This window comes from Festucalex cinctus, chromosome 2, assembly GCF_051991245.1.
Source record: "Festucalex cinctus isolate MCC-2025b chromosome 2, RoL_Fcin_1.0, whole genome shotgun sequence".
Lineage (NCBI taxonomy): Eukaryota > Metazoa > Chordata > Actinopteri > Syngnathiformes > Syngnathidae > Festucalex > Festucalex cinctus.
In genome coordinates, this window is record NC_135412.1 from 24,382,432 (window position 1) to 24,395,873 (window position 13,442).

Here is a 13,442-nt window from a genome sequence, read left to right on the forward strand (position 1 = left end):
TCACTTTATTGACAATGTTTATTGTGCTGACAACTACACACACACACACACTATCTTATGGGAGGCTTGAGCTGCAAATAAGCCGTCCAAACTATGATGGTATATCATGACAATTAGTGAGTAGACAACATTTACATTCATTAATGGACACCTCACAGCTCAATAGTTCCAAAAAATGGGCCAAAACAGTAGATTTGCAAACAAACATTTAAATACCTTTCTTTCAAGGGGAAGTCAATCTTAAAATTTCCTTGACAATATGTTCTATGTGACTGCACTAGTCTAAAAAATGATACTGATTAATATTACATTTGTGGAATATGAGTTATGAAGCAAAAATCCAGCCGTTTTTTTTTTTTTAATCCCTATCAGGTGGCGGCCATTTTGCCACTTGCTGTGGACTGAAGATGACATCACAGTTGCTCACAGGCAACGACCAATCACAGCTCACCTGTTTCCTGAAGCCGAGCTGTGATTGGTTGTTAACCCGAGCAACTGTGATGTCATCTTCACTCGACAGGAAGTGGCAAAATGGGCACCTTCTGATATTGACAAAAAGTCATATTCGACTAACGGAATATTAACCAAAATAGTGTAGTTAGACTAGTAGACATAGAACATATATTTGTCAAGAAATCTTTTTTTTTTTGGGGAGGGGGGGGTTTGACTTCCCCTATAAAAGGAGCACAACTGCTATATGAAATCAAGGTTCCAAACAGTGTTAATTCTGACTCCTCCTAATTAACAGTGCAGATAATATTACGTGTCACGCATGTCAGTTTCAGTGTGGCGAAATATAGTTCTGACGACGGGTGTGCGTGTATGCGTGTGCCATGTAGTACGTGTGGCCGGCTGGCCCTCAGGTCTTAAAGAGCGCGGCGGCAGTCACAGCTGTTAGAGCCACAGCAAGCACGGGTCCCCAGATCATCCACGGCTTCTGGTGGCACAAAAAAAATAAAAATAAAAATTGGAAACATGAGCGTCAGCATGTGAAAGCGAACGTCCCTCCCTCTGGCACAAGCGGTGGTTCGATGGAAAGAGATCAAGGCGGTGCAGAGATGGGAAAACTTAATTGCTAATGCAGGCACCCATTAAGTTCCTCCACATATTGTCATATTACGTTTCCCTTCATCTGACAATTAGCATAGATTTGAAACATAGAAGGGCCAAAACATCCCTAATGGAAATTAAATTGCACTAAAACTAGCTACCAGAGGGTGCTAGAACTGCACAAATGGAAATCAACCTGACTTTTTTTTTTTTTTTTAACAGATGATCTTTTAATATCGTAAACATGACAATATTGTGGCAGTTTTAATGATATTGCCCTTATCGTTACATCCCTAATTTTTATACAGAAAATTACAACACACCTATTTGTAACTGTAGTTTAACACGCAAGACATTAAATACAACAGTGTCTTTGTCACTTGTTTCAATGAAACGTGTTGAACTTATTTGGTTTTCACCTAAATGGAAAAAGAAGTGCATAATTGCTTGAGATTAATCTTACGGCTGCAAAAGGATGTAACCATGTTTCAATATGAAATAAAATGCACTGAACACTGAACCGTTTCTGAGTGGTTCTTTTCTCCAACCCGCGTTGACGAAATTGTCAGTCAATTTTAGTTATCATTATTGTCTTATTGAATTGCTTCTATTTTTAGTTTTAGTTTAATTTTCCCGAAAATTTTTCATCAACGAAATCATCACTGGTACTTGGTTACTTCCCATCTCTGGCCGTGCAACAGAGAAACGTCAGTTGAAAAGATGATGAGCTCATCCAAAGTCACTGGGAGGAAAGCCTGTTAGTGTCCAAACAAACACATGTTGAAGCTGTATGATTTGAAAAAAGGTTAGATTTCTGCAGCCCGGATTTTCTTTTGTTTTTGTTATGAAGCCATGCAGTGATCTTGAGGACACGGATGAGAATGACAGATGCGGGCGGGAATAACTTATACCTTCACTACCACAATGCGCCGAAGCACCATAACAGCAAAGCCAGGACAAGGCCGATGACTATGGCTTGAACAGGCGGCATTAGGGACGTCTACAGAAGGGAAGTGATATTATCATCGTCAAACGGGACATACAAATTAATACAGGTTCGGAAAGTGGTGTGAATTTCAGCGCGTTGGCTTTGAATGGGATTCACACAGCTGTCAATGTTGTAAAGTAAACAGGGGAAAACACCAGATGAGGACAGAGTGGCTCTAAAACTAAATTATCTAATTGACAAAATAAACAGACATTTGATGCTTGGCAGTCGTAAAAGCTCCCGCTGAGGGCAAAAGTCATATGTTGTGCAAATAAGTCTCGAAAGCGTCGCTTTTCGACTCAATTCCGTCACACCGCGGTGTATAATTTACACAAAGGTCAACTATTTGAGTGAGATGAGGCAACACTCACCTTTGACCCCCTCTCTTGTAAATCCTTCATGTTGGCTTTGCACTCTTCCAGTTCATTCAAAAGGGAATTCTTCTCCTGCTCGGCCTTCTCATATTCTCCCTTTAGGTCACTTAGCTCCGTCTTGGTCTCCTCAAACTATATCGAATAAAACAAAATTGATCAAAATACAGCTATAAATAGCAAAAAGTAGAGAATCTGATCCTTTTGCCATGGCCGATGAACTCATTTACTCCCAAAAACATAAATACGTTGTATTTTAAATGTTTTAAGGATCCCAAAGACTTATTTATACGTTTTTTTTGTTTTTATGCTAGAGCAGGGGTATCCAAGTTCGGTCCTCGAGAGCCCCTATCCAGCCTGTTTTCCATGTTTCTCTCCACTAACACACCTGATTCATGATCGGGATCGTTATCAGACTTCTGCAAAGCTTGCTGATTAGCTGATCATTAGATTCAGCTGTGCTGAAGGACGGAGACATGGAAAACAGGCTGGATAGGGGCTCTCGAGGACCGAACTTGGAGACCCCTGTGCTAGAGCATACAGAAGGCTTTGTTGCGGCCTCTCAACTGCAAAGAACGGTGGAAGAAACGGTAGTTATTACACAAACGGCCAGTAGGTGGCAGCAGAGTATAAGACCTCAACCAGGGCCATGTTCAAATAGATTTGTAAATAATGATGAAACTTAGCTATATTCTAATGCTAATTGCTGCAAAACGGAAACAGATAGAAATATACTTTTTTTCCCTGATGAAAGAAGAGACTTTAATCTTTCTTTTGGTAGGTTGCATGTTTTTATAGCAATAGAACACAATATTCTGTGGGCCTTGCAAAAATCAGTCAAAATCCAGCAAAACAGACAGGAGTGAAGGAGATTGCTTCTGTGAAAATGGCAACAATATTTTGGTTACATCCAACCAATGCTTACGCTCGAGATTTTCTGGTCCCTTTCAATGACTAAATGATTTCAGAAAATCAAAAATGTTCTTTAACTTCAGCTTGAGATCTGTACAATTAATTCTGTTGTCGATATCTGTAATCTACATCAGTAATGATGAACTATACACATGAATGGCAAATGTGACGTGAAATGACTAATGCTAAATGTGGAATTACACGTAATCTTCTGAATCTGAAATTGTCAGGGGAATTTCAGTATGTGCTGATTGTCAGGTCAGCCATATTGATCCTGAATACTTGGCAAACAGATTATTATGTTTTGTAGGATATTAGTACAAATAGTGCTGAAACAAGCAGTTCACAACATTTGCCATCTCAAACTACTGGCAGCAACAAGAAGTTTATATTACCATAAAGGTAAAAATAAACAGCATGACGCAATCATGTCATCATCTGGGGAATATTCCCAGGACAGCAATTTCATAACGTTGCACGTGGGCCAGGTTGTTTTTGCACATTGTTGCAGGACGGTTAGTGAGGTTGTGAAGCTTGCTTTCACCAGAGATTTGTAAACTGGTTTCTCCTGATCTGCAGGGCACTTGGGAATTTGACAAATACGTGGCTGTTCCCCACAAAGGCGCTTCAAGTCTCCGTGCCATTCTCTTTCTTTGCAATCACACAAACGCAACAATAGTTCATCCCAGCTTTCTATTCAACACGACTCCGCCGGTGAGAGGGAGTTGACTGCCCTGCTGAACCTGCGCTCAAAACATGCTGGTCGGGTCTGCTTTTCAGGATTGTGTCACATGACGACAGAACTCGCAGTGCCCGTTTGTTTGGAACATCAAAAAAGGTAGCACACTTGATCCGTGGTTGCACTGGTGACTCGTAACAGTCCCTGTTTGTTTGTTTCTGATCGTTGTAACCGGATACCAGTACGTTAAGGAATGAGATTAATATTTCAATCTTATGACAGGTTACGTCTCGTTCACACGTCAAATCCTCTGCAAATAGTCAATTTCATGAACTTTCATCACATCGTATTTCAACATCCCCAAAAAGCACACAGATGGATGGGTATGGAGGACCAAAACTGCCAACATTAAAAATAAATAAATGAATAAAATAAGTGAAAATAAAAATGGATATAAAAACATGATTCAAAATTAAATAAAAAAAAAATGAATATAAATGGAAATAAACAAATATACAAATATATATATATATATATATATATATATATATATATATATATATAAATTAATTATCCATAAATAAAAGTAAAACTAAATACAAAAATAAAAATGAGATAAAAATCTAAAAATAAATGAAAAATATACTAAAATAAACACTCACATTTATTTATGTCATGCTGCAGACGCTCTGTAAGGACAAAATTATTAATTATTAAATTAAGTTATTCAAATGAGGCATGTCTTGGATTGGACTCCTCTGTTCCAAACTGCCTTTCAATGGTCAATTTTCAATTTTATTTTTGTATTTATTTGTACCTTTATGCATGTATATTATATATAGTTTTTATTTTCCATTTATATTTGTGTTTTGTATTTAATTTTTATATCCATTTTTGTTTTCAATGTATTTATTTTGAATTTTGGCAGTTTTGGTCCTTCATAGATGAGTATCATGTGAGCATCATATTACTCGTATTTGAATGTATAATGTCATGTGTTTATAGTGCATCCCTGTTGGTGAACCGACTGCAAAACTACACTAACCTCTCAAGAGAAACATTTGCTGAGTCAGTTCAATAACTCATAAAATACTCATTAGGCATGCAGTAACTGCAGGATCTGAGTTAAAGTGGTAGGTCAGTCACAGCTACAGTCACCTCCGAGGCCAGGCAGGATCACGAGATCATGCAACTACTTTGCTGCATTGATACAGCTCTCAGATAAACACAGTGTCACGAGGATGAAAACAGCCTCAGGTGAATTCCGGGTGTTTTTGTTTGAAGCGCACGTTGTGACCGGTGATGAGACAGATGAAAAGTGGACACATCACATCGCTTGTGATGCATTTGGCATAAGCAGTGAGTAACTGTGTGTGGTGTGAGAGATCATCAGGTGTGCTGTGGGAGATTATCCAATTTTACCTAATTGTTTTGAAAATTATTTACAGCATTTCCTACAAATACTCTCTCTTCATTCATATAATGTACACTCTAAAAACAGTTGGGTCAAAATGAACCCAAATTGGGTCAAAAAGGGACTGACCCAATTTTGTTGAGTTATTTAATTAACCCCAAAAAGTTGGATCAAATGAATAATCCACTGACCAACCCAAAGTTAAATGAATAACCCACAAAACAACCCAAAAACTGGGTTGATTACTGGGTTATTTTAATTTGACCAAACATTTGGGGCTAAAAAACCTCAAAAAGTTGGGTCGGTTCATTTTTTATTTTTTTTACCTAATTCAGTTGGGTTATTCATGTAACCCAAAAAGGTGGGTCAAATGAATACTCCGCTAAACCAACCCAAGGTTAAATGAATAACCCACTAAACAACCAAAAAACTGGGTTGATTAGGTTACTATTTTTATTTGACCAAAAATTTGGGGCTAAAAACCTCAAAAAGTTGGGTCGGTTCATTTTTTTACCTAATTCAACTTTCAGAAAGTTGTCTCAAATGAATAACCCACACAATCGACATCATTTTAGGGTTATTTTGTGGGCTATTAATTTAAAATTGACCCAACTTTTCGGGCTAAATAACTAAAAAACTTGGGTTGGACCATTACGACCACCTTCAGCTGAGTTAAGCCGCACCTCTCTCTTAAGGGTCTCCCTGTCGCTATCTGCCTCATCCAGTTGAGTTTGTAGCTTGCTGCTATCCTGTTGGCGCTGAAGCTCCGAAGCCACCAGCTTCTTTTCCAGCTCCTGTTGAGATCTCTCAAGTGCTTTCAAGCTGTTGCTCAGCTCAGCATTCTGAGCGCGGGAACTGGCAGCGAGAGGAAAAAAAACAACATTTGAGCAGATGAAGAAATATGATATATTAAAATTAGTGCTGTCAAAGTTAAAACGTTAACTAATTAATCAGAAAAAATTATCGCATTAATCACACTATTAATTTTGAACGCAGATGATCCTTTTTAGCAGACAGCGGATGGTTACGTTAAAGGTAGCTGTTGGAGTTTGAGCAAAAAACGTAACTACATGCATTAAAGTAAAGCATTTAATAAATGTTTGCATATGCCGTAGGTAATTTTTTTCCCCATTTTAAATAATGCAAATAATTGATTAGAAAAAGCAGGGTGAGCGTGTGCAGTGGATATAAATTTTTGAAGACGTCCTCATAACATTAAAGGTCGAAAAAATTAACACATAACAGGTGCGCTTCAAATTTAGCGGGCAAAATATGTTGGGGGAAAAAAAAGCATTTTTAAGTTAGTGATTAATCATGATTAATCAAAATTCTAAGATGTGAGTAATCTGATTAAAAACATGTAATCATTTGACAGCTCTAATTAAAATGTTATGCAAAAGAGACAGTTGTTCCAAAGCACTGACCTGACGAGGTCCTTCTCCAACTGCTGCTGCTTCTGCTGCATTGCCTCATTTTTCGCACGCAGTGTTGTGCTTTCTTGCTGCAAATTGACCTTCTCTTTCTGCTGGGCCTTGTGGAGTTCCTCCTTCTCCGCCCTGATGGAAGTGCACTCACTTTGCAGGCTGCCCTTTTCTTTCTGATGCTTGCTCACTAATTCCTGCTTCTCCGATCGCAGGCTAGAACATTCCTTCTGAAGGCCGTGACACTCCACCTGCATGGACTGCAGCTCGTTGGCTGTGAAACATGAAATAGAATCAATCAAACAAAAGATTTTGCATTTTTCACAGATAGCGAGATACACACACACACACACACACACACACACACACACACACACACACACAGAGACAGAGACAGAGAGACAGACAGAGACAGAGAGTCAGAGACACAGAGAGAGATGGATCGATAGATGATCGAGAGATAGACAGATAGAGAGCTAGAACGAGAGATAGAGATATATAGAAAGAGATGGAGATAGAGAGAGCGTGAGAAACTATAGAGATTGAGAGCTAGAGCGAGATAGAGATAGATACATAGATAGAGATAGACTGTGAGACTGTGAGAGAGAGACAGAGAGATAGAGAGAACTAGACCGAGAGAGAGCGCGCAACAGAGCTAGAGAGCGCGCGACAGAGCTAGATAGAGAGAGCGCGCGACAGAGCTAGAGCTAGAGCTAGAGAGAGCTAGAGCTAGAGAGAGCGAGCGAGAGAGAGAGCGAGAGAGAGAGAGCGATAGAGAGAGCAATAGCGAGATAGAGAGAGCTAGAGAGATGGATAGAGAGATGGCTAGATGGATAGGTGATAGAGAGATAGCGAGATCGAGAGTGCTAGAGCGAGATAGAGTGAGCTAGCTAGCTAGAAATACAGAATACCTATAAAAATATTTTTTTTTTAAAAGCCGGACTTGAATGCTTTAATGCTCAATCCAAACCATCCCAAATACTGCAGTGCCTTGAGATACAAGTTTGATTTGTTCTATGACTGTACTCATAACTCAAGATGTATCTTGTATCTCAAATCATCTATCACCACTGAAATGAATGTAAATGCCATTAATTAAATCTGTTCCAGCTGTATACAATAAAAATAATAAAAGCACTGTACAAAAATGCATTAAGCAATTTTGTGCTTTCATAATTTCATTCAGCAATTCAGTAAGTTGCTATAATATTAGGATAAAGAATATATGCCTTTGAGAAGAATTATAGTATGCGTCTACATTTGTTGTTCCACCATTTCGGTTCAAATATTTATTGTAAAAGGTTGTAAAACAGCAACTATCGATGCTAACCATTCCAATAGCATTTCAATGGCAATTTACATTATTATTCTAGCATTGGGCAACACAGTGTTATTATTTTAAATACACGTCTTGTTTATGTTTAGTTTGACAGTAAACTTCAACTGGGACATCATGAAGCCTCTTTTTTTTTATTTTTAAGAATTATTCACCATTTGCCAAACTACTGCCAATTGTGGAGTAAATTGAACTGACTTTATGGACAACATACAGTGCTCGTATCATATTTGTATTCACAACGTCACAAGTCAAAGCAGCCGATTTATGGCTCGTATTTGAAAAACTCATAAGTCGGGTCACCCATATGGGGAGGCACCACTGTATGTAAAATTGTGAGTATATATATATATATATACAGTATTTACATTCTAGGAAATGTGTACACATGCGGCATCATGATGCATTCAACATGAGACAAACTGCATGTCATTTGACCAGTTGGAAATAATCATACTGTGTAAATTGTCACATGGCGGATTATTTTATCCCTACAGACACAGAGAGAATATTTAGCTAAATAATACAATCAAGGTGTATTTGCAGTACCTTGTATTTCTGCAGTTTTCTGCCACTGCTTGCCCTGCTGTTGGAGATCTTGCTGCAGGTCATCAATCTGGCGCTCGTATTTGCTGGTAGTCTGACGCCATTTGTCCAAATCCTTGGAGACTGTCGCCAGGTCCAACTCGACGGCGGCGACGTCACGGTCCCGCTCGGCGGCCGCCGCCGCAAGAACGCGTTTCAGCGACTTCACCTCGTCGCGTGAACTTTGAAGCTCGTCATGTAAACTGGAGGAGACGTCCGTCTGCTCTCTGAGGGCGGCCATTTCATCTTGGAGCTGCCGCAGTTGGCCTGCTCAAAGTGTTTTCATTAGATACACAACAGTGGTGGTGGTAATATTTAAATATTCATCATTAATAGAAGATATAATTGCTACAGCTGTGATCAGAAGTTTATATACACTTGTAAAAAACAACATCTTGGCTCTCCTGAACTTTCAGTTATTTCTATAACTCTGATTTTTCTCTGATGGCGTAACTGGAAAGGATGCTTTATTGTCATTTAATAAAAAAAAAAAAAAAACATTCATGAAATTGTTTTCTTTTATGACTATTAGGTTTTAACAGAAAAAGTGAGCAAATCTGCTGGGTCAAAAATATAAGTATGTTCTTAACAAGTGTACGTAAACTTTTGATCGCAACTACATATATTATAAAGCAGGTGGCTCCTATTAACTCATTTGCTCCCAAAAACGTACTTTAAATATTGCCATAGTCCTAAAAACGTATTCATACGTTGTTTTTTGTTGTTGTTTTGTTTTTTTAATGAGAGCATACAGAAGGCTTTGATGCAGCCTCTGACCTGAAGAGGATGTTTAAGCAATGGTAGTTATTGCAAAAAATGGCCAGCAGGTCGCAGCAGAGTATAAGAGATCAACCAGGGCCATGTTTCAACAAGCTTTTTTTTTTTGGCAATGTTTTCACCAGGAATGTAAATATTGATGAACTAATGCTAATTGCTGCAAAACGGAAACTGGTAGAAATTACTTTTTTTTTTTTTTTTTTTTCCTGATGAAAGAAGAGACTAACCTTTCTTTTGGTAGGTTCCGTGTTTTTATAGCAATAGAACCCAATATTCTGTGGGCCTTGCAAAATCAGTCAAAATCTAGTAAAGCAGCCGGGAGCGAAGGGGGTTGCTTCAGTCAAAATGGCTGCCAGTCAATGAGTGAAATACCTTGAAGAAGTTTGATCTGTTTTGCAGATTCATCAGCTTGTTGTTTCTTCTCTTTTCTCTCTTTATTGAGGATACCTACAAAATGTGACATGCCATCTCTGTCATGCTGCATTGAGCAATCACATTGAAAAAAAAAAAAAAAAATCACTTTATTTAGCACTTTTTTTTTTTTTTTTTTACCTTCTAGCTCCATGCATTTGTGCCTCTCTGTGTTGGCCTGATCCTGGGCCTGTCCGAGTTCATCATTCAAGCGCTGGATTGTTTTTTCATAGTCGCTTGAGGACCCCATATTTGACCTGGTGAGATCATCTGAGAATGCGATAAAAAAAAAAAAATGCTTATCCAAAACTCATAAGGCCTGTTCTAACAAGAGAGTGGCTGGTGGTAAACGTAAACGTTCTTATCCTCCCACAAAAAGGCTGCGGAATGTCAAGGCCGAACATTTGCCGCGGTCGTAAACGAGGAAGCAAAGACGGCGTTAAGTGTCATCATAAAAATAGGAAAGGTCACTCCATGTTCATTCTGCTTCAGTCCCAAATATTTGAACTAGCACATGAGTTGATTTCCCAAGATATTAAAGCAGGCCTATTACATAAGCTAATTGCGAACCCAGAAAAGAATGGAAGTCCATTATGTGCATTTCCTATCCGGTCTGCCATTCAAAATCATCATCGGCACAGTAACATGCCGGAACGGAGCGGCCGAGGCTAATCAAAGGCCTGCTACGTTTTCTTGTTGGGTGAAAACAATCTCTGTGCACGCTCGCTTGGCGGTTTGCACTTCCCAGCGAATATCTTTATCCACTCATCTGTGGCGGCTGCAAAAAGAGATGACCTCATCTTGGACTGAGCAGGAAAACAAAACAAAAAAACGAGTCGCAACATTTCAAAGCATGTGCGCCATAAAAGGATGCGGCGGGATGAGAGCGATGCAGAATTCGCTCGCTGCGTGCCTCTCTCGCATTGCTGTCTTCATGGATGGACTGGACATATCCACCCACATACCAGCGGATTGCACCAAGGTTATTTTAGTGAACTGAAACTAAGGGGGGGGGACAAAAAAAAAAAAAAAAAAAAAAAAAAAAAAAAATCAAAAAACAACTTTGTTAGCGAACTAAAATAAAAAAATTATTTTTTTAAAAAATGAAAACTAATACTACATTTTATGTTGACAAAACTAAAAATAACTAATTATAGCAAAAATGTATTTTGTTTTCGTCTTTGGTAATTAACTAATTTGCTCCCAAAAACGTATAAATATGTTTTACTTTATATGTTTGAAGTCTCCCAAAGACGTATTTATACGTTTTTCATGTTTTTCTTAAGCTAGAGCATACATAAGGCTTTGATGCAGCCTCTCAACTGCAAAGAATGGTTGAAGAAATGGTAGTTATTACACAAACTGCCAGCAGGTGGCAGCAGAGTATAAGAGATCAACCAGGGTCATGTTAAAACAAGCTGATTTCCCCACAGTTCTAAGCAGATTTGTGAATAATGATGAAACTTTGCTATATTCTAATGCTAATTGCTGCAAAATGGAAACAGATAGAAATATACTTTTTTCCTGATGAAAGAAGAGACTTTAATCTTTCTTTTGATAGGTTCCATGTTTTTATAGCAATAGAACACAATATTCTGTGGGACTTGCAAAATCAGTCCAAATCCAGTAAAACAGCCGGGAGTGAAGGGGATTGCGTCAGTCAAAATGGCTGCCAGTGAATGAGTTAATTTCATCCATGAGCCTTTGGGGATGATTTTAATTGTGATTTGAAGTCTATTTATTATGATATTAACAGGAATAACGACATTTGAAAGTGTCTCATACAAAAGTAATGTCATCTCGCGGCAGCCAATAGAAAAGCCCCTTCAGATGACGTCGCTCCCATGGTGTTTTTTTTTTTTTTAATATTGCGCACAAGTAATACACAATTTAAAAAAATAAAATAAAAATACTGAAACTAAAACTAAGCATTTATTAAATAACTAAAACTAATACAAACTAACAGAACCACCATGAAAACTGATTAAAACTAACTAAAAAACTCAAAATGAACTAAAATGAAAAAAAATCCAAAACTATAATAACCCTGGATGGCACTAATAAATCCAAGCCAACAAAGTGCCGAGTGGAGGATGGTGGCACCCTCCGACTCGGGAACACATGACCCACACTGCTGTGTGGCAGACAAAGGCCGGCCGGGGCGAGCTGCGTTCCTACACACATGCATATTTATGAGTGACGAAGTGAGTGGGCTCCCTGTTAATAGGGTGGTCTTTGTCAACTTGACAGCAGGGTTGTTATCCTTTTGGAATTTTCTTTTTACTTCGTTTTGAGTTTTGTTTCATAAATTTAGTTAGTTTTTAGGGTCTTTGTTAGTTTTAATTATTTAAAAAAAATGTTAAGTTTTAGTTAGTTTCAGTATTAGTTTTATTTTATTTTATTTTTTTCAGTAAAAATTTAAAAAACTCATTTCTTAGCGAGGGTTGCATTTCGGCTGAGTTGCATTTCGGCTGAGTTGAAAAGCACACAAAATTGTCACCTAGGAGTGACATCATCCAAAGGTGCTTTGTGATTGGCTGCTGCCAGATGACACGTTCAAACGTCCTTATACCGGTTCAGTAAATATACGTAAAATCACATTAAAAATCATCCCCAAAGGCTCACGTATTAAATTAATTACCGAAGACAAAAAAAGAAAAGGGACATTTTTGCTATAATTATAGTTTTGGAAACGTAAAATGTAATTTCAGTTTTTTTTTTTTTTTTTTTTTTTAAAGCATTTTCATTTTTATTCTTTGAATTTTAGTTTTTTTCGTTAGTTTTCGTTAAAGTGATACTTTACTTATTTAGCCATTTTTGGCAGTCAAACAATATTTTGCCTATAATAAATGTGATATTTTCTTTTTTTTTTTCATGTACAATTAGTACCTTTAAAAACACATTTTGCAACTTGCTGTCGACTGAAATTGACATCACAAGGGCTCAGGTAACCAATCACAGCTCAGCTTGTGACTGTCACATGACCAAACCTAGAAAACAACTGAGCTGTGATTGATTTCATTAGGGATGTTTTGGCCCTTCTATGTTTAAAATCTCCACTAATTGTGAGATAACGGGGAATATAATATGCCTGTGAACCGACAACCGAGTCAATATGGAGGAACTCAATGTGTGCGTGCATTAACAAGTCAGCGCCTCAATATTAAATATTAGAGATCGTAGGTGGTTTATATACATTGCTATTATGTACAAAACACAATATTGTGCTTTTTTTAAGTATAAGCTCATATTTTTTACAATATTGTGAGATTTTTTTTTTTAATCGCCAACCTCCCCACAATATCGTGATAATCGTATCGTGAGTTTCATATCGTGATATCGTATCGTGACATTTGGATATCGTTACATTCCTAGTATCTCCCACATGATCTTCAGCCGCCATGAACCATCATGGCTTGAGTGTCACACAATCCAAGTATTAAAGAGATTAGAATGTGTAAAAATACCTTTTGGCGAGATGCGATACTGAGCATCATG

General features: G+C 37.9%; 1 protein-coding gene across 2 annotated transcripts in view; it reads right to left on the bottom strand.

Moving 5' to 3' along the window:
• The window catches only part of slmapb (sarcolemma associated protein b), a 24,346-nt gene continuing 10,904 nt past the window's right edge, over positions 1–13,442 (bottom strand). The window contains exons 4-11 of one of the 2 annotated variants that reach the window (XM_077513913.1): positions 10,086–10,214; positions 9,906–9,980; positions 8,721–9,023; positions 6,839–7,109; positions 6,098–6,269; positions 2,410–2,544; positions 1,962–2,050; positions 1–937 (exon numbers count right to left, since the gene is read on the bottom strand). In XM_077513913.1, the coding sequence (XP_077370039.1) occupies positions 1,967–2,050; positions 2,410–2,544; positions 6,098–6,269; positions 6,839–7,109; positions 8,721–9,023; positions 9,906–9,980; positions 10,086–10,214 (1,169 nt within the window). In that variant the 3' untranslated portion in view covers positions 1–937; positions 1,962–1,966. The remainder of the gene's footprint in view (positions 938–1,961; positions 2,051–2,409; positions 2,545–6,097; positions 6,270–6,838; positions 7,110–8,720; positions 9,024–9,905; positions 9,981–10,085; positions 10,215–13,442) is intronic. The other variant, XM_077513914.1, reaches the window with a different exon arrangement.